At 41.2% G+C, this 19,688-nt stretch overlaps 1 protein-coding gene across 3 annotated transcripts in view; it reads left to right on the forward strand.

Annotated features, from left to right (window-relative positions):
- Positions 1 to 19,688, forward strand: part of LOC122716449 (ecdysone-induced protein 74EF) — a 159,009-nt gene that overhangs the window by 98,877 nt on the left and 40,444 nt on the right. Inside the window, exon 1 of one of the 3 annotated variants that reach the window (XM_043939516.1) lies at positions 3,569 to 5,004. The exons of the other annotated variants lie outside the window; for them this stretch is intronic. Within the exon in view, the coding sequence (XP_043795451.1) occupies positions 4,689 to 5,004 (316 nt within the window). The 5' untranslated portion in view covers positions 3,569 to 4,688. Of the gene's footprint in view, positions 1 to 3,568; positions 5,005 to 19,688 lie in introns of those variants that run through there. 3 annotated transcript variants of the gene reach the window in all.

A 19,688-nucleotide genomic window follows, 5' to 3' on the forward strand; every position in this document is an offset into this window, starting at 1 on the left:
TTAATATATAATAGGCATATGTGAACATGCATATGCGAATATGCATAAACATATTATAAATAATTAAATACTAACATATACAATTGAACGATACAAAAATAACTAAAACGGTGTCTTAGCTTTAACAAATTCATTCCTTGAAAAATCAAATTATTTTAAATCCATTGTACCACGAGACATGCAAGATAACCTAACCTAAACAAGATAACCTATATTTAAGGAAAAAAAAAATAAAGATTCGAGTTTCTTCTCTATTCTTTATATCGCTCATGATAGAATACAGTCACACGAATAACCAATGGGAAACGTGTAGGATGCAATTCGCGAGGATGATCGAATCGGAAATAGAGCGGTTGTCACAGAGAGGCACAAAGTGACGTCCCGTCGCGTCGCGTCGAGGAAACACAGGACGTAGAAGCCGTGAAGCTGTACGGTGATGGATTAGAAATCGTACTTTTCCTGGATTGGGCGTCGTCCCGTTCCGAGATCGGCGAGAGTTACGAGATTTTCTCTCCCAGGCCGGCACTTGTCGACCGTTTTTGCGCGAAAATAACTCTCGGCTCGCGGTGACTCTCCACATCGCGGCGAGGGTCGACAAATCGAGGATAGCATGGTTTCTACGCGCGCGCATACAACGTTTCCAACCCTTTAACGCAGATGTTCCATCCTCCCGACCTAGCAAATTCGGGGCCGATAAATCACTCCTGCCTACGCTGAATAATCTTTGAACTTTGAGATCTTTCTTTCTCTCTTATCTCTACGAAATTCAAATTTAAAGTTTGATGAAAGTCAAGCACCAAGGATTCCTGGATTAGTTTCGAAATTTCTTCCCTGAATTTTTATAGAACGGTTCCTGACGCATGAACGTAGCTGTGCAAACGACGATAAAACTTCGGAGACGGTTATTATTCGAACCAGCCGAGTCTCGATCGATGATTTGGTCAATCTTTATTTTGAAATGCTATTATTTTCCAAACTTTGTTTATATTTTCTGAAAACATTCGATTAATAAAGACTATAATGATTTTGAGTTTAGAAATATGTTGATTCAAAAGTAACCTAACCTAAAAAAAAAATAATCGATATGTTTCGTTTTTAATTATCAATCATTGATTCAAATATGATCAGAAAATATAATAAAAGTTTACAAAAAATTCAATCTTAATGATATCATGCTATTTTGACAGAAGTGATAATAAATATTCAATTTTTCGATTATCATATTCATCATAAAAATGAATTTTCTCTCTTTTTCTTTTATCCAGTTCTTTGCAGAATGCCAATACAACAATAATCTAATCTGATCTAACCTAACCTAATTTAAGTCGCACAATACGCTGAGAATATAACCAAATTTTAAATACGTATAGCTTTTAAAAAAATGGATTCCTAGAATTCGCGGATTCTTTCAAAGAGAACGTGCTCTCGATTTGACAATCGACATTGAAAATCGATTCTTAGAAAACTTGGTGTATAAAACCGATATAAAATCGTAAAGGTGAAAACACTCCATAGTAAGCCCCGACTAAACACAATTGTATACCGCAGCGGTGGTTGAAACCAACCTTTCCAATCTGATGGAAAACCAAGCTTATTGCACCAGTCGGTGTTTTCAATTCAAATGCATCGACGACTACCGGCCGCGCTTACATAGAATGAATTCATCGTTGAAATAACCTTGTTCCGTGGAATCGTTGATCGTGGCGTGTGAAGTCTGCGAAAAACGCTTTTCGGCAACAATAGAATCGCAGGTTCGATGGCAGGAAATGCAATTAAGGTCAACTCCGTTTTCACTTATCAGAAAAGGGATCGAGAATCTCTAACTGATGAACAAGCCCTTCGTTCGCAGCTCGTTTCCAAAATGAAATCTTGAAATCGTCCTGGCAGGATAACATCCCGAACACACTCACTGCAACAAACGAATCCGCGATTTATCGAACGCCATTTTAGTTTCTCGATCGATTGTAACGCACACATATGTGTATTGTATCGATAAACGCAAAGAATTTATGCGCAACACAGCTATTGTAACTATACAACGATGGAATGTTGATGTAATTAACCTTTTCGATATGAATGTTAACTTTAATCGACGCATGTAACATCATAATTATATTAATTTTTTAGTTGAAATTTTAAAATTATTTCATTTATTTGGATACAAATCATATATGTTTATGACATTAATAATAAAACACACTTTATACGAAAATACGAAAATATTTCTGTTAATCTTGCTTTCTAATAGTAGATAGATATCTACTACGCAAAAGACGAACGTTAAAGAGGTTAAAAATCGTTGAAAAATGAAATGCTGTAACAATATTGATATTACGGATTTCAAAAAAGAAAATATATAATTGAAAAATATTTATTCATACCTTTTAAAAAGATCACAAGAAAAAGGAAACAGATGCAGTTTGATTATAAGAAATTACGGTGTTAATTCGAAGCTCACCTAACCTCAACAAACACGATCTGGAAGATCGTTTTTTAACTTGCATTACAATGGAAACCACGCCAGAGAAGCGAGCCGCGAAGGGATTACGAAATCGGTCACTCTCAAGGTTCACTCTGTATGCCCCGTTGCAAAAACACTTCCGACGTTTTCGTTGCACCTGTGTTTACCGGCTGCAACGAGACGTCGAATTGGAAGTTCTTTTCCGCCACGAACTCGTACGCACGTTCACCTATTGTGTGTACCATGCATACGCAATCGTTCCAGTCTCGTTTCTGTACGCCCCAGTCTTCCTATATGCTGCAAAGACCTGCTATTGCTTGTTGAATTCATCCTCAAGAAGACAATGTCAGGGATTAGAGGGAAACGGTTGGTTGGAATGCGTGTATATACATGTGTAGCAATTTGCTCGTTTTGCTTACCCGACAACAGAGTTGTTTCAATTGTGAACGAATTCTCGAAGGAATGATCGAGAAAACGTGTTCTCTTTCCTTGATCCGTCAAGTTAGTCTGAAAAAAACTCCCGTTAAAACAACCTATATTTCACGTCACCGCCCGCTGTTTCTAACGTCGACGATCGAAGGTTAATGTCATGAGAACGGCGCTTGCAGACTGCTTCGTGTGTCCTATCCCAATAGACGGAAAAATAGCTTTCCCTCTCGCGAAACCATCAGAACAAGGCAGAGTACGAGAAAGAAAGAAGTATGAAGCTCTATTCGAAGGGCAAAGAAAAGACTCGAAGCGAGCGAGATAGAGGTAAAGAGGTGGTAAGAAAGAAGAAAAAAGGCGAGGGAGAAGAAAGATGGAAAGAGAGAAAAGAACAGAAAGTAGTGGAGGGAGAGCATCACCAACTCGAACATTGCGGTAGGCTACGCATCCGCGCATCTCGAGCGACGGTTCGCGACTGTGTGTGGGTGCCGGCGTGTACGTGAAGCCGCCGACTCTGATCGAGGCAGTGTAGAGACCGAAAAGAACCGAAGTCGAACGACGGAAAGTGCCGAACGCAGTTGGCTCTGGCGGCCGGAGAGTACTGTGTGCGGTGTACACGAGCGAGAGCGAGTCCGGCGCTCGGAGTTGGAGTGTGAGTCTGGAGTAGTGAGTGAACGAGTCTGGACTAGCGGGCTACCCCGGTTCCGAGTCAGTCAGTGTGCCACCGGCAACCGTAGCCTCGGTGCGGAGAACGTGGATACGCTTCGGCAATTCTGTTTCGCGTTTTTCTCTTTCTGCCTGTTGGCTCCTTCGCAAGACACGACGACACACACATATATATATGTATTTATATCACATATATATATATATGTATATAGACACGTTCATAGTGAAGCCAACGAGCTTTTTTCAAAGTGCGATTGTTACGTGCAAACGATTTTGTTCTGGATGATTCAATCGAAGAAATCAGCGTGATATTTCAGGCTACAACATAACGTCTGTAACCTGACTTGGCTGTCATTTTGTTTTCCTCGTGACAAGTGCAATTTATATTTCTCGATGTTGTCGACAAACAGAAGGAAATAATACAAGGAATGATCGATTATTTTGAAAAAATACGTTGATCAACACGGAAACATCGAATAAATCGCGTGAACTTCGTTAGTATCGAAAGCTGTTTGCTATTAGAAAAGTTACCGGTAGAATATCCGTTGTGCGTCACGCGTACCACACGGGACGAAGACACTGCCGGAAGAGTTCTACCTCCCACGAAGATATCTTTCCTTTCTTTTCTTTTTATAGTTGTTGCACTCGATCATTGTTATCGTCTCTACTTGACGGATTTTATTGAAAATAATTGAATTTTTTCCAAATAACTTCTATCACAATAACCCGCGTAAATCGAGGCAGACAGGACAACATCGATAATTTTCGAGATCTCGCACGGTGACATTTTCTTTTCTCGTAACGATTGTTCAATACTAATTCACTTCAAGCGAATGCAATCAATCGCGTCTATATAGAACTAGTGATTCTCTTTGCGTGAAATTCTTGCAAGTGAAGGTGAAATTTGAATAAAAACAATCAAAAAGAAGAAAAAAAAGAAGAAAAAGAAAAAAATAGAAACCTACATCGTATCGAGAATCATCAGAAAACCGGCGAGTGTAATGTTATATTGTATCGACTGAGTGTCAAGTACAAATCGTTGAAGATCAAGATGGCAACTGTGCTGTGGTAGCTGTGAATCAACTTGTGGGGACAGACTGGCAGCAAGGAAACGAAGCTGGCAAAGATAGAAACGATGCTCGAAGATCAACCATTGGACTTGAGCGTTCGAGTAGGAGATTACGCGGAGTTCTCCAGAGAGGAGAACGATCAGGATCAGGATCGAAAAGAACCAATCGACGACTATGGAAATGCTGCGGCAGCGCTCAGGTTACGAGGATGCTTCGTCGCCACTACGTCCACCGAATATTCTCAAGAAAGGGAAGACCGTACCTGTTCCGAGGATTCAGATGATTCGTGCTCCGACAATAATCAAAAAGATGGTAGCACGAGGTCTAGATCCAGACCACCCGGTACCAAACCATATAAGAAGAATCTTATGAGAAGATATCGTGAGTTTAAACATTGCTTTTAACCTATTCGTTTCTCTACTTTCGCGCCTTTTCAGCCGCCATTACGTGCTATCTCGAAAATATTCAAATAATCGATCGAAATCGAATTTCGCTACTTTTTTCGTTACGAATGCTTATATTAATTTAACTATTCGTTTAAATCGTTAGTTTTTTCATATTTTCTTTTTTTTTTTTTTTTGAAATTATGACTTTCCATAACAAAATTTTCTCTCAATCATAAAAACCTGTCTTTACGCATAATATACGTAATCATCGATAATGCCAGTAATTTAATCATCACATTCATCAGTTGTCAACGATGTTATCTAACAAATCGTAAATAGAATACTTCGAAATCAGGAAGTATAAATCTTTCGATCGATCGATCATTTATTTCATCAAATTCAACTTCTCGTTTCAAACACGATTAAATCGTTTCTACATTTAAACTGCGAAATTTTATCGATATATAAATGTATATGTGCATGATCGAAGTCACATACGCAATACATATCATAAAAAAGAACCGAAAAAAAAGATAGTGTGTGTCATATATATATTCAACCGAAAATACGTACCCCCGTCTTGTATTTGGTAGCTTGCGAGAGTGAAAGAGAGGGACACGACAGAGAGACCGTGCGTGCATGCATGCGTGAACGTATGTGTAATTTCGACCGATAAAAATATTACGCAAGCCAACCCGCGAAGGTCGTTCGACGATGAGACTTGGGTGACGGTAAATTCGCGCCGTGATATTTCGGCTCCTTAAATAATTTTGCAATTTCTTCGCTGTTATCTCATCTTTCCCTTCTTCCCTCCTTATCCATCATTGCCTTGTGACACCGAAGGAAGATAATACCTTGTGACCTGCCCCAACCCCAACGAAATTAATCTCTCGTATCACTGTTCTTGCTCTACCGCGACATAGTCTTCCTTGTAGATTCGCTGTCTTGCGTCACTCTTTGTATCTCTTTAAAATTTTTTTTCTCCCAATTAGTTATTATATAAGATATAATTTCATGAATAAATTGATAAATATGTTATTTCGAAAATCTTAGAGAAGGATGTAAATGGTAAGGCGATAGTTTTTTTAAGAGAGCCATAGAATTCGTCGATAATATTCTTGACATAATAGATGCCGGAAGTTAGTGAAAACATTTTTAACCCTTTTCGGGATGCGTCCCAGTAGGGATCATCTATTCTTTTTCCTATAGATTTTAATGAAAGGAAAAGCCGAGGTCCTCGAGTGGAGGAGAAAGTGGATTTAAGATTTTCGAAAAATTTCTCTCATTTTTCATTTTCGTCACAGTTTACGCATTCGGGGCGAATAAGTGACCTCCACGTGCCCTCGAGGGTTTTTCCCCCGGGTAAAACGATTTTTCAACTTTCACCAGTTCTGCAATCTTAAATTTGCCTGCGTAACCAAGATAGAAAGTGTAGAAATTTTTAAAAATTTTTCGAACGTTATAGAACGTTATAGAATGTTACAGAACGTTATAGAACGTTATAGAACGTTATAGAACGTTATAGAACGTTATAGAACGTTATAGAACGAACGTAGCGATATATCGCGTGGTTCAAAACAAATAAAAAAGACCGTTAAAGAAAAAAAAACACAGCTCCTTGGAAACTAGTGATCATCGAACGGCCAACTCGATGCACGTGTTTTCTTCGGACACGGTAAAAAGAGGGAGACGTCGACGAAGTCGATCCTACTCCCTTGTAAAAAAAGTAACGCGTCCACCAATATACCTCGTCAACCAGAAACGTTGACGTTTTTTGCGCCGTTTTTTTTCCTCCCATACGAAAAAACATCAACGTTTGTTTAGACGAAAAAAGACGACCGTTTCACCTTCTCCTCCCTCGGATCCTTTCTTCGAATCTATTACCAGGCCCAGAGAGAAAATTTCTTCTCTCAAAAGGTACATCGATTCGATATCTCTTTTCATCTTGTCTATCAGTAGACTGTCTATTTCGAGAAAAAGGAACGAAGAAAGGGGAAAAGTTGGAAAGGGCCGAAGAAAAAGAAAGAGATATTTGACCGCTGCAGGCACTCTAAAGTTTACTTTCGGTGCTACCGGTGGCCGGCTCGTTGGCTTTTGCGGTCTTTCCCCTCTTTCCCGTGGCACCCGGAAAAACTTTCGAAACCTTTCACGGGGCAGGTAGCTCGGTAGGACTACGGATTATAAATTCACCTTCTACGACAACTCGAATCCTTGCTTATTTTACTATTGATGAGGGAAGGGAAGAGGAGAAATGTACCATGGAGGAACATATAAAGGGAGAAAGACAAATACATGATTTCCGTTCATTGGACGTTAATAATCCGCACGATTATTCTAGTCGTTTTGAAGACATATCGAGCAACACGATCCATCTCCATGTTTAATTAAAAGCTCGTTGAGTTTTGAGTGAACTGACCGATTCGACGCTGCGCGTAATGCGGTGTAACGGCTTATTAATATTCCATTGGATGAAAACGGTGTCGCGATGGAAGTGGCAATAAACGATGGAAAAGCATGTTTTATCATTACACAAACTGCTCCAATCGTGTAGATAAGTTGGAATAAATATATATTGAATGATGTGAAATTGATCGGGTCTCTGATTATTACGAAAGCAGATACAAATCGGTCCGCGATTTTATAAAAAATATAAAAAAAGAAATCTCTTCCCCTTTTCTTTTCTGATTTTCTCTCGTTATCCTCTATGTACATATGGTTACGCAGAAACACGTGATAAAAGATGAACTCTTTTCTTTTAACGTGATGAGGAGGAGAAAAAGACGGAGAAAAAGAAGATCCACATTATACGATATAAAAGAATCGAGGGAGGCACGCAACAGAAGATATATAATAGTTAGCAAGGAAGATATTCGCAGAGGAAGGGGAGAAAAGGATAATTCCAGCCTTTAAATCACTCCAAGTGAATTCGAGCGGACGTTCTCTCCGTTCTTCTCTTCTTCCGTCCATCCATCCCTCGCTTTTCCTTTCTTTCTTCATCTCCCTAGCTCTCTTATTCTCTTCTTTCGCGAGAGTGCCTCGGCCACGAGCAGAGGAAGACAGATTACTTCCGGCTCTCTTCTTCTATATATTCGAGAAGATAGAGAAAGAAAGAGAGAGCCTGACCGTTGGCGGATTAATCAGGAAATGAAGACCGTTCGATCGCTTCGAGAGGGAAGAAAGCAGTGTCCGTCGATTGAGCAACCACTGCGAAGTTAATCGAGCAACGGGGGTTGCGATCAACTAAGAAAAAAAAAAAGAAAAACGGGTACGCCCTACATATCGACGAATAATAATAAACCCTTTTCGTTATTCCAAATTTATACTAAGGACGAAATTTCATTCTCATTTTATCCTTTATCAATGTAATCTGAAAAGGGATTGATCCAAGCATTTAAATATGGTTTTTAATAATTAATAGAAGAATAAGTTCTTCAAACATGTATCCACGAAAGAGTTCAAAGAGTTTTTACGTCTTTTACCCCTTAACTTAAAAGAAAATAAAATCATTATCTGATCCCCACCTGTCTAATCGAAGCAATCGAAATCGAATCTGTTTAATTACCACACGCGTGCCTCGGCTCGCTTTATTTATCTTATCGGTCGCCTATTTCATTCTTTCGACCTTGTATGCCAGGCCAATTTTCGTGCAATTAAACGTTACATCGCTATCGACGCTTAATCGTCTCTCACGTGTTCGATCCTCGACATATTTTGATCGCGACTCCTCCGAGGGAATTTCCTTCGCGAATTTCTTTCTGCTCTCCTTCTCCATAACTCTCACTCGTCTCCTACCTTCTCTGCTCCGCTCTCCGTCGCTACACTTTCATGGATAGCTCCACTAGAGATCCTTCTTTTCCCTCGAACTTTTGTCATTGTTTGAACGGTGATAAGAGAGGACAATTTCGCGCTCGGCCTCCTTCCACGCTAAGACTGTTGCCGTGGGGACAGCTATAGGCATGAATATCGCGGCGATATATGGAAACTGTCGGTGGCTGTATTTAAATAGCCTCTGACGACGGTTCGAGGAAACGCGTCGGCTCATTGTAATTCAGGATATTGGCCCGGCCGGAGGAAGGAAGGACTAACTTCCTGTCTGCGGTTACCCTCCTTCGTACCTTCTCCTCTGCGCCTAGGCGTCCGCCACGGCGCCGTGGCGACACCTTTCCCTCCTTTATTCCCCTTGATGATGATGATTCCTAGGCTAAATTGCTTTTTGTTTTTTTCAACAATCGTGCGCAGGATGGCGAATTGGATTCTAAACTAACGCGTACGGCCCTTGAAACGCACAGGTGAATTTTACCTCGATACTAATTGGCCCGACTTTCACGGTTCACGAACTTGCTAGGAAAATTTTCTCCCTCGGCCACCGCTTATAGAAAGTTGAATTAATGGAACGACGCTCGTTCGAGCGTCATCGTGCACGGTGATGGTTTTAGAAATTTTTTTTTTTTTTTTTTTTATTATATTCCGATTTTCTTTTCTTTGTTGTCCTTGAAGTGGAAAGAGGGTTAATCAGAACGTTTCGAGGATGGTCAAAAATATCTATCGAAAATGTTTGATTATTCAATGATTGCGAAACGAATAAATTAGATATCGAAAGGTTTATTCCTTTTTTTTTTCTTTCTTTTTTTAAACAACTTTTATGATCGATATAAATTTATTACGTATCTTTATTTAATGTTAAGTCATAGATCGTGATATCAACCGTGTTTTATAACATTATATTCGTTTTTTAATATTTTATTTTCTCTCTAACAAGTATTTAAATATCTTGCATCATAGTATTATGTAAATAAAAATAGTTCGAACAAAATAAAAATACATTTTTAGCATTCTCTCTTAGATGACCTTAAACCTTCTAAGATCTTGTACGCCCTAGGGTTAATGCTTCTTTGGTATCAGTGACGGAAAAAAAGATTTTTATCTAAAATTACGTCCACGGGTGTTTATCAGAGAAATAGAGAAAGGAAACGAATTCGAAATTTATATCTAGCAGATTACGGAATTGTTTAATATTATCTGTAATATAGTGCTTAATCTCATCGATGTCGATACGATCGTAGTTTCTGCCGTTACGTACTTTTAAATTGTTTTTAAGCGCAACCGCGAAACTGACCTATATTCGATTGATCTTGATAAACGATAAGAAAAAGAGAAAAAGATATTGAACATATCAATCAAATATTGCCGCTTCAACCATTTAAAATGATAATTAGAGAAACGTGATCCGTGAAGACGTGACTCGTGACATGCAAATATTCTTCTTCTAATTATTATCAGACGAGAAATGGATCATTATCAGCATAAACAATAACAACGTGTTGGTATTCCATAAAAGAGGATAATAAGACTAATAATTGTCAAGCAAATAACGTAATCTGACGAAAAAATGCTGCGACTCGATTACGATAACGAAAACTAAAAACTCGATCGTGCATCAAACTCAGAATCATCGTTCGTTGAAAAAAAAAAAAAGACGAATTAATAAATTTTAATATATATGAAAATAACACGTTAAAACAAAGAAAAAATAGAAAAACAATAATTAATATTATAGATAAACAGATTCAAGCTAGAAAAATTCAAGTATTACAGATTTTATAATCTTATAAGATAAAATATAAGATCAAATAAGGATAATCAAACGATCTAAAATTTTTTTTAAATATATATATATATATATATTTCAAAAATTTGTTCGTTTTATCGTTTCAATCTGTTATGCAATGGAATATCTTGGTACAATCTTTACACAAGAGAACGATATCGTAATTGGTCACTAGACGTTGAAATATAAAGCCAGGTTTCCAACAGTGAAAATCCTTTGAACGAGGTTGCGCAGTCCCCACGCGCACCTTCACACTTTTCCCGCGCTCGGACGAGGCGTGAAACTTTATTTTTTTTTTTTTTTTATAGCTCGTCTGAAAGAAAACTCTGCGCGCTGTCGACACACGAGCGATCCCTATTTCTCTCTCTCTCTCCTCTCCTCTCCTCTCCTCTCCTCTCCTCCTTGAAACGAACGCGGTTTCTTGGTCCGTCTTTGACCAAGATAGGGGATGATCACCCTCTCCGGCGTCGGCCTTTCCATCGGGTCCACCCTTTTATCCGCGCGGCGTGGTCTCACGCCTCACGAATTTCCTCTCCAGTCCGGTCGGGATCGATTTCCCGCGGCATTTTCCACGCCGATCGGCCCGGAAGAGAGTCGACCAAGAGCGAGCGAGCGAGCGAGCACAAGAGACAGAGCGAGAGAGTGAGAGAGGAGAGGGGGTGAAGGACGTGCCGTAGGCGGTCGCAATAGGAAAACTGGGGTAGACTGTCCTTGTGCTCTTGGGTGGTTATTGGAACGTTGGCACGGAGACGCTTACCTTCGTCTACCGGGTGTCCCAATTGCAGGGACGCTTGACACTTGGCACGTATGCCGGTTAATGAAAGTGGAACGTGATCCTTTGTAAAAATAGAGGGAAAATATGCGACGATCTGGGGGGGTCTCGCGGAACTCGATCCGATGAATTTTGAGTTTCGTTTCATCGCGATTTATCATCGTCGTTCGTAAGTTGGTCGATTAATTACGAACGAGAAGTTTTTTTCTTTTCGGTGTCTATTTTTAACCTAACTATCGTATATATATATTTGTTATTATCGATAAGGATGGACAATTAATAATTGGCAAAAAAAAGGAAAAAGAAAAAAAAAAGTAGTACAATTTCGAAATAAGGAATCGTAATATAATTCCTCGTAATTTCATACTTACGATTTCCTCCTTTTCCCGCTCGTTTCTCGGAAATTGAACTTCGCGTCAACGGCCGCGGATATCCGATACGAGAAACTGGATCACCGAATGGACGTTTAAAAGCGTCCACCTCGTGGCATAACGAACAATACCAGCGGCCAGTTTGTTGGCAAGGTTGCAAATACTATCCACGAGGTCGGGAATTAACGAAATTCGACGCTCACTGTCGACTCCGCGGAAACGATATTTAATCATCGAACGTTATTTCCCGCTATTTAAATCGATCGAACGCGGTCTCGAAGTCGTTCGACGATCGACGAGCAGTAATCGCTCGGCCAATAATGCGTTTTAATCCGTCCGCTCGACGAAACGGCGCGTGGAGGAGCAGAGATGCGCCCGTTTAAACTGCTCTTTCTCGAGGAGTAATTGACCTCACCTTGACACAATCGTCTGCGATTTTTATGGGGCTGCGGCCGAATTGAACGAAGGGGGACGATTGACCGAGCGTGCGATGCTCGTGACGCACCACGGACGGGTCATTTGCATCGGCGAGCCAGGTTTATCAACGTTTTGCGTGGCCGCGATTCTTTTATCCGCGTCGTGCCGCCACGAACCTGCTTATGGAAACGCGACACCACCGACTGCATATCGAGAATAAATATTGGATCCGCGATCGATATCGCGCGCTGGTCTCGAACGCTTGTATCGGACACGCTTTTCGACTCGTATAGTTTCTGACCGGGATACAATCGTCGCTCGATTGTCGTCCACCTGTATCTTAACAATAATAATAATAACGGCACGTGTAAAATGGGGTTAAGAAAAAAAATTCTTTTCCTTTTTTTCTGCTAAGAGGAAAGGTAAAATTCGGAAAATGAAATTTTTTTTCATTTGCCAAATTTTCTATTCTTATACTATTATTACATATTCCCAACGATTGTAGCTTTACACATTTATACGTTTCGTATAACGTATCTCTTGTCTCTTTCTCTCTTTCTCCGAGCATCGAAAGATCGGACGCACCGTGTACTCGGATCAACGTGACGTACATGACGTACGTACGTGGAAGCGGGGCAATTACCGGCGCTATCGGTACCATCGCCGCTTCAAAGGGACACCCTGTAGAGCGATCGATATCTCGCACAAGGGGCGCATTAATTACGAACGTGACTGCGATACCACCGGCCCTGGAAGAATCACTCGCGGAAGCTGAGCGATTAATTAGCCATCGTAACCGCATTATTAATCCCGAGCGCAGCGGGGAAGCCTCGCGTTTCGCGATCATCATCATCATCCCGGCGATACCGATTCCTTCGTCTCTCTGTCAAACGCGCGTGGATGATAAGGGATAATTGCGAATGTTTTAATGGAAAGTATGGATACGTGATATTGGAAATTCCTGGAGGAGGGAAATAGTTAACGAGGTCGAGTGAGCGGAGGGGTGGAGGAGGAGGAGGATCGTAAAATAATTAATTCTCTCGGAGCGGTCGGTATCAAAAGTGACCCGTAAAACTTATCCAATTTCCCTCGTCTGATTAAGGGTTACAACAGTTAGAATCGGAAATAATAAACGTCCGAGGCAATTGTGGCTCGAGCATGGCGGATCGAGAAAATCGCATCGCGCAACGTAATCAAGGATAATTCGGATATTTTACAACGATCGATCGATTCGTCGGGAATTTCAAAGCGATGGTTAAAAATTTCGGCCACTCGACAGACGACGGCATTGTGACGGCGATCTTTGGCCGTGACGATGGCCTCTCGTGCTATCTCGTTGCCCCAATTAACCGATCTTTAAATAGACCGCGAAGCGAACTTCGTTTCCATTCACTTTGAAAAACCGAATCGATACGCTCCTATCCTAAATAAAAATTCCTTCCCCTACGCGTTCAACTACCTTTTATCCTTTCTATCACTTAAAAAACACCCGGTAGACGCGCGGTGAAGCGAAGGAAAGGAACGCCACGGAAGAGAGGAGAGGTGGAGGAGGAGGGGGAGGTGGAGGAGGAGGCGGGCTCGATCGCTCGCTATAGGTACGCGAACAGTGCATAGAGGAAGAGCAGAGCGCGCTCGTTGAATGCACCAGCCCTGACCTACATAGTAAACCGTTTGTGGGCTAGGCGAGCCTACGCTAGATCTACCTAGACTATTATAGCAACGAGGTGTAGGGCAGACTAGTGCCCCTTTGCACGCGTCCATCTCGCAGAAGAAGAAGAAGAAGAAGAAGAAACGGCGAGGCGTGTGGCCGCGAATTCTCCCGTGATCGGGTTCACCATCGTTTTTATTCCTTCCCTTCGTCGATCGTGTTCTTCGCCGCGATTAAACGCCGCGAGGAATCTAGGAAGAAAGGTCAAGCAGCAGCTTCGACTCGATTTTTTTTCAACTAGCAAAAGTAACTCGCGATTTATTCCACCATATTCCACTTACTTCCCCCCTTTCCTTTTTTTCTTAATCGTAAATATAATCGTAGGCGATTTTATCAATCGAGAAACCGACGTTTCCAAGTAACGAAGAAAAAAGAAAAGTCACAGAACGGAAATCGGAACGAAACTCGATTCCGTTTAACAATGGGAATAATGGGATTCGGTATCGGTATCGGCCTTCTCTTATACGGCCTTATAGATAAGCCTTTACCGCGATCGGGAGAAAAAAAAGGAAAAATAGGGGCCCAAGTATAATGACCGATAATTTACCACCAGTTAACCGTCCACGTCGTACGGGGAACACGTACGACGCGTTATAGGGCCGCGTGTGCGCCGTTATTATATCATCTCGCGGACAGTGCTACGGCACTTGGCATTATGTAATGGGCAGAACGGCGAACGGTGGCAGCGCGAGCATGCTCGTGAGTGGAGAGGCTCGTTACCAGTCGGTCGCTCTTGTTACACAATAGCCCGGCCGCAACACGGGCAAAACGACAGTACTATTTTCTAATCAAATCGTAAGCGGGATCTGCCGTTTGTGCCCTGGCCATGATGCCGCCGATGCTCGTCAGCATTACACTCTCCGTGAATATTCCTATCTATCGTGTAGTCTCTTTCTGGACGGCCACCGTCGTCCTTGACACCTTTCCCCCTCCCTCCCGGAATCTCGATGCTCGTCGACGACGTGAACTTTCCTCCTCTTTTCCTCCTCCTGCGTTTTTTTTCTTCATTCTTAAGGAGGGATGAATACGATCAGCCTAGGCTGATCATCAATTTCACAGATCTTTTTTCTAAGATGGGCCTCTCGTACAGGTGAAATGTCCACTGACCTTTTCTATATTCATCGACGTTCGCTCGACGTTTTCTCCTCGAGACTTCTATTCCCGTTCTTTCTTTCTTTTTTTTTTTTTTCTTTTCTTATCTGTTTTTTTTCTCCCCCCCCCCTTCCCCCCTCGCGCATTACCCGCGTCGGTATCCGCGTCCATCTACCAGAAGGTTTCGACTCCTGACCGGCCGACCGAACGACCGTTTCTCAGAGTGGGGATTGTGAAAAGAAAGTCCACGAAATTCCAGCTCGGGACACGTATTCCTTTAAATCGCGTTACGCAATTAAGAAATTAGATTCTTCGCCATTAGGTTGCGCAACGTGCCTTTAACGGCTGCCTCCTAAGAAACCAACCGGATTGTTAATGCGCGCGATAACGAAGTTCTTCGTTTTTTTCTTTCTCCACTCTCGTCCACCCGGAAGGGTGAAACCTGTGTCCCGTAAAATTTTTCCGTAAAATTTCCCAAAAAGAGATGTTCGATCGGATCTAGGGAAGAAGAGCCAAGGTATATTCTCCGTATATACGAGGAAAGATAACGCTTAAAAGCATGGGGGAGGGGAGGAAGCATCTGGTCCAGCAATCGTCATCCCCCGTTGTTTCCCTTTCTCCACTCTACCTGAATCCCTCTGGTATACCGTTAGAAATCCATCGATCCTCCCCAATAGTGAATAACCCAGTTTCTTCTGGGTTCACCTGGGGGGAACGTTTAACGGGACATTTTGTGATGCATTAACGAGAGAGTAGCAAGGGTATCCACCCCCTCCGTGAGAAAAGAATTTTCATTCCGAGTCCAAGTTCGTCGAATCGTTAGGTCGGCCAACTGTTCCCTCGTTAGGCTTCTCATCCGTTTGAAACGCTTTCTCTTTCTCCGTTCGCCCGTTCAAGGATCGTTCCGTTGATTTTCTATGCTGTTCCACGAACGTGACACAGTTATTGGATACTTAGAAGAGGTTGAAGAGAAGAAAGTCGGGCCTCGAAAAGTTTTATTATCGAGTTAATTTAAATTTGAACTTCATTTCAAATTTAACAGGCAAGAGCCGTGCAGATAAATTGATTAATGAAAATTTCTACAACGTGTATCGAAAAATCGGGCTAATTTAAAGTAGATGGGGATAAATAAACTCAATCCAGTTTTTCTTTTCAATCTATTAAAGTTGAAATAATTTCTGCATATCTGAATATTTATCAATTAGAAAAGCTATTAGAAGTAAAAACCTTCTGTTAACGCGATACTTTTTAATTAAAATATTACGTTTAAAAATATTTTTAATATGCTCGAAAAAAAGGATACATTTCCACCATTATTAATAAAAATGAACTGTTATCTTCATCGTCTAGTGCTCTAAATAATACACTTTCATAACATCATCGATCCTGATTAAAGGAAGGATAAATAGGGAAAAAATTATTAACTAAAAGAAAAATCACCACAACTTTTCGTTAGCAACCTTCTCTACGATATCACCTCCTCTCCATCGATCTTTCTCAAAAAAATTCCTCGCCAATCTTTCTCCTCCTTCCTACCCTTTTCAATTGCTCCGCCACGTAGGAAATGGGCGTGTGCGTGCGTATTCGGACGATCCTGTCCTTAGAGCGGCACAATAGCGGTCGAGAAGAAGCTGCCTCTCCTCCGACCGAGGAGGAGACCATTCAACCGTTCGAAATAGGTCAGGGACGCGGTTTGCGGGCGCAGTCGTTTCCTCTTTCTCGAAGGTGGAAAGAGAGTAAGTGATGCGATGGAATTACAGGAAGGGTGGGGAGGGAGGAGAAGGTGTGCGTAGAAGATAGGTCGCGAATCCCTCGCTGCGTTTTCAAGGCTGCTGCACGGCTAAGGGTTGCCTGCCCTCCTCGAGTCCCCCGCTGGTTGAATGGAGGAACCGGTGATTATGTTTTCGATACGCTCGCCTCCCTTCCCAGGAGGAGGTTGCACGAGATGACCCACATTCCCCCCCCGCTTCGTTCGCCACCAGCCTTTCGAATTGAGTAATCTCGAATTACAAAGCGATAGGCCAGCCCACGCACACCTGGATGGAGCAATTCGCCCCGCTGGAATTCATTTCCACGTGGAAACCCGATCGACTTGGCAAACGCGTTTCCGCGTGAAATTCCCTTTCGTTCGAGCTTCGGTTAATGGAAACGCAGCGTTTCGCGCTATCTTGTCGCGAAAATCGCTTTCCTTTCTGCTTCCCGCTTCGCTTCGTATTATTCGTCTCTCTTTCCCTCTATTCGTTTCGCTCGTGGCTTTCATCCGAGCCTTTGTCCAATTTCGACAATTCGAAATGGGAATTGTTGGAAATTAAAGGATGTAGGATGTGGGGATGGCTTTTTACTTTGATTCCACTGTTACCCGGTTTTTCCACGATTTTGTTGGGAATTGAGGAAATATAGGATGTGTATATGGTTTTTTTTAAATTCGATTTCTTGTTCACCGTGAAATGAAATGTTTTTCTTCGCGTTATGAAACAACGTTTAATTCGAACTGTGCAACAGCGGTTCTTAAATTTTACGAGTTCGAGATCTCTTTTAATATCGTGCCCATTTCTCTGGAACTTCGATCGTTAACTCTTTTTTTTTTTTTTTTATTTTTATTTTTACGTGATTACGTGAAATATTAACGACCGATTGATAATTAATCGTGACAGCATATAGTATTTTCATTATATTTTCTTCGTTCGAGCGTTACTTTCTCCTCCCCTTTTTTCGTTTCTACGAGCAAATATCTTCGATTATTTTTTTCTTCCATCGCATAATGCCACGACAAATATAACAAAACACGTGTGTTACGACAAAATGTTACTCAAAACCTTCAATCATTTTCATAATCACATGAATATCCTCTTCACGTATAACAACTAATTCTAAAAGGAGCCAAAGTTTCTTTCAAAATTTTCCAATTCGCCTGTTTCGCCTCTCGTGAAAAATCACGTGATCCACGCGAGCGAAGCGAAAAAGGGGTAGGTCGGATGGGGAGGAAAGCGCTTGTAACGAGACTTCCGTGGAATCGAACGTTTCCTGTTTCGTGTGTGTACGTGTATACGTGTGGAGGCACACTCTCGATCGTTTCTCCGCGCGATAACCGCCGGGCTCTTTTACGTGAAACACCCACTCTCGTGCGGCGCGCACACGAACGAGAGCCGCTCACACGTACGGGACAGAAGCACTCTCGGTTTCGACGGAGGAAGTGGGTCGCGCACATGCACAACGGAGAGGAGGCCGTGGCGCGGTGCGGCGCGCGGCTGGCGCGTCGTTTCCGGTATCGAAATTTCCGGCTTTGGCAATTCGCGGTGCAAGAGGTTATACGATCAACCACGTATCCCCACCAATCGTCCGATCGGATTAAACTCGGCTAATTAACCGCTCCGTTCGACAGTTGTGGACGCGTCGACATGTTGTAATTATTCGTTTTTTTCTTTTTTTTTTTTTTTTTTAAGACGCTTGAAAGTTAGAAGAAAGAATCGTAAAGGGAGATTAAAGGAGTTTGAATAAATTTTTAATATATCCGTGCAATTCGGAATTCTTGGATAATTTATTATGATTATGAATTATCAACTTATTTATTTAATTATGGATTTATTGATCGTAGGGAGTTTAGAAGTTTGTTCTAGTTAATTTATTTTTTTTTTAAACGGTTGCTTCTTAGGGGGAGAGAATTTTATAAATATAAAAATCGGATGTCTGTAATTTCTTTTTTTTCTTTTTTTTTTTTTTTTGGATGATGTTTGCGGAAACGATAAATCTCCCGGTGGTTGAAAGAAGGATTAACGCTGTGGATCGTTTTCGGCTTGATTGCGACATCGTGGTAGACGGAATTCGTAGAAGAGAATATAGCAAACTGAGAAATTGATCGTTCGCCTTAGACGAATCCTTTCTCGCTTTGACGTTTTTGCTTTCCAGTTTAGAAATAAACGTAATTAGATATATATATATATTGTTGAGATAACGAAAAATTTAACCAAATCTTTATTTTCTTTGAAATTATTAAAAACGTGTCTAAACAATTTACATTATATCATTTTAATATTATTGTATATCATCACATATTTACGTATATTTAATATTGTCAAATTGAATCCGATATATTCTTTCGTAGCCACGCTAATTATAATGTAACAAAAGTTTTAACGCTTTTTGTACAATTTCCAAATCAATAACGATCATGCTTTTTTTTTGCAAGACGTGGAAGCGTGGGAGTCTCGGGTCGCGTGCTCGAATCCTTGCTGGCACGGGATCGAAGAGACACTGTCAAAACCTTCGTAAACGACACGACGATGTCACGCACGCACAGAAGAAAGTGCCAGAAAATTCGTGATTTCGGTTAGCTTTTTATCGATCTTGAAAAGGTCATTCTTATCCAAATTTTTATATCTTCCTCTCAAAGATACTTACTTCGTATCAACTTTTTTTTTCTTTTCAAAGATAAGAAAATTCTCGAAAGATAGACGTCGGAATGAAGAATAAGTCATCAAGAATAATATCGGTAATCAAATGATGATATTATTCAGCGTTGAAGCATCCGCACTGTAATTCCAATTCAAAACGTGGTAAATTTTCGTCTCTCGATTTCGTCCTCGAATAACGATATTAAAGATATAGAATTACATAGGGGCTCTTTAATTGGCAGCAATTTGTTTTGGCATCGATCCCCTGTTGTAGCCCATAGCCGGCTAACATTTTTCAACTCTCGAACGAGAGTCGACTG

Source organism: Apis laboriosa, unplaced genomic scaffold, assembly GCF_014066325.1.
Source record: "Apis laboriosa isolate Shangri-la unplaced genomic scaffold, ASM1406632v1 scaffold45_cov149, whole genome shotgun sequence".
Taxonomy (NCBI): Eukaryota; Metazoa; Arthropoda; class Insecta; order Hymenoptera; family Apidae; genus Apis; species Apis laboriosa.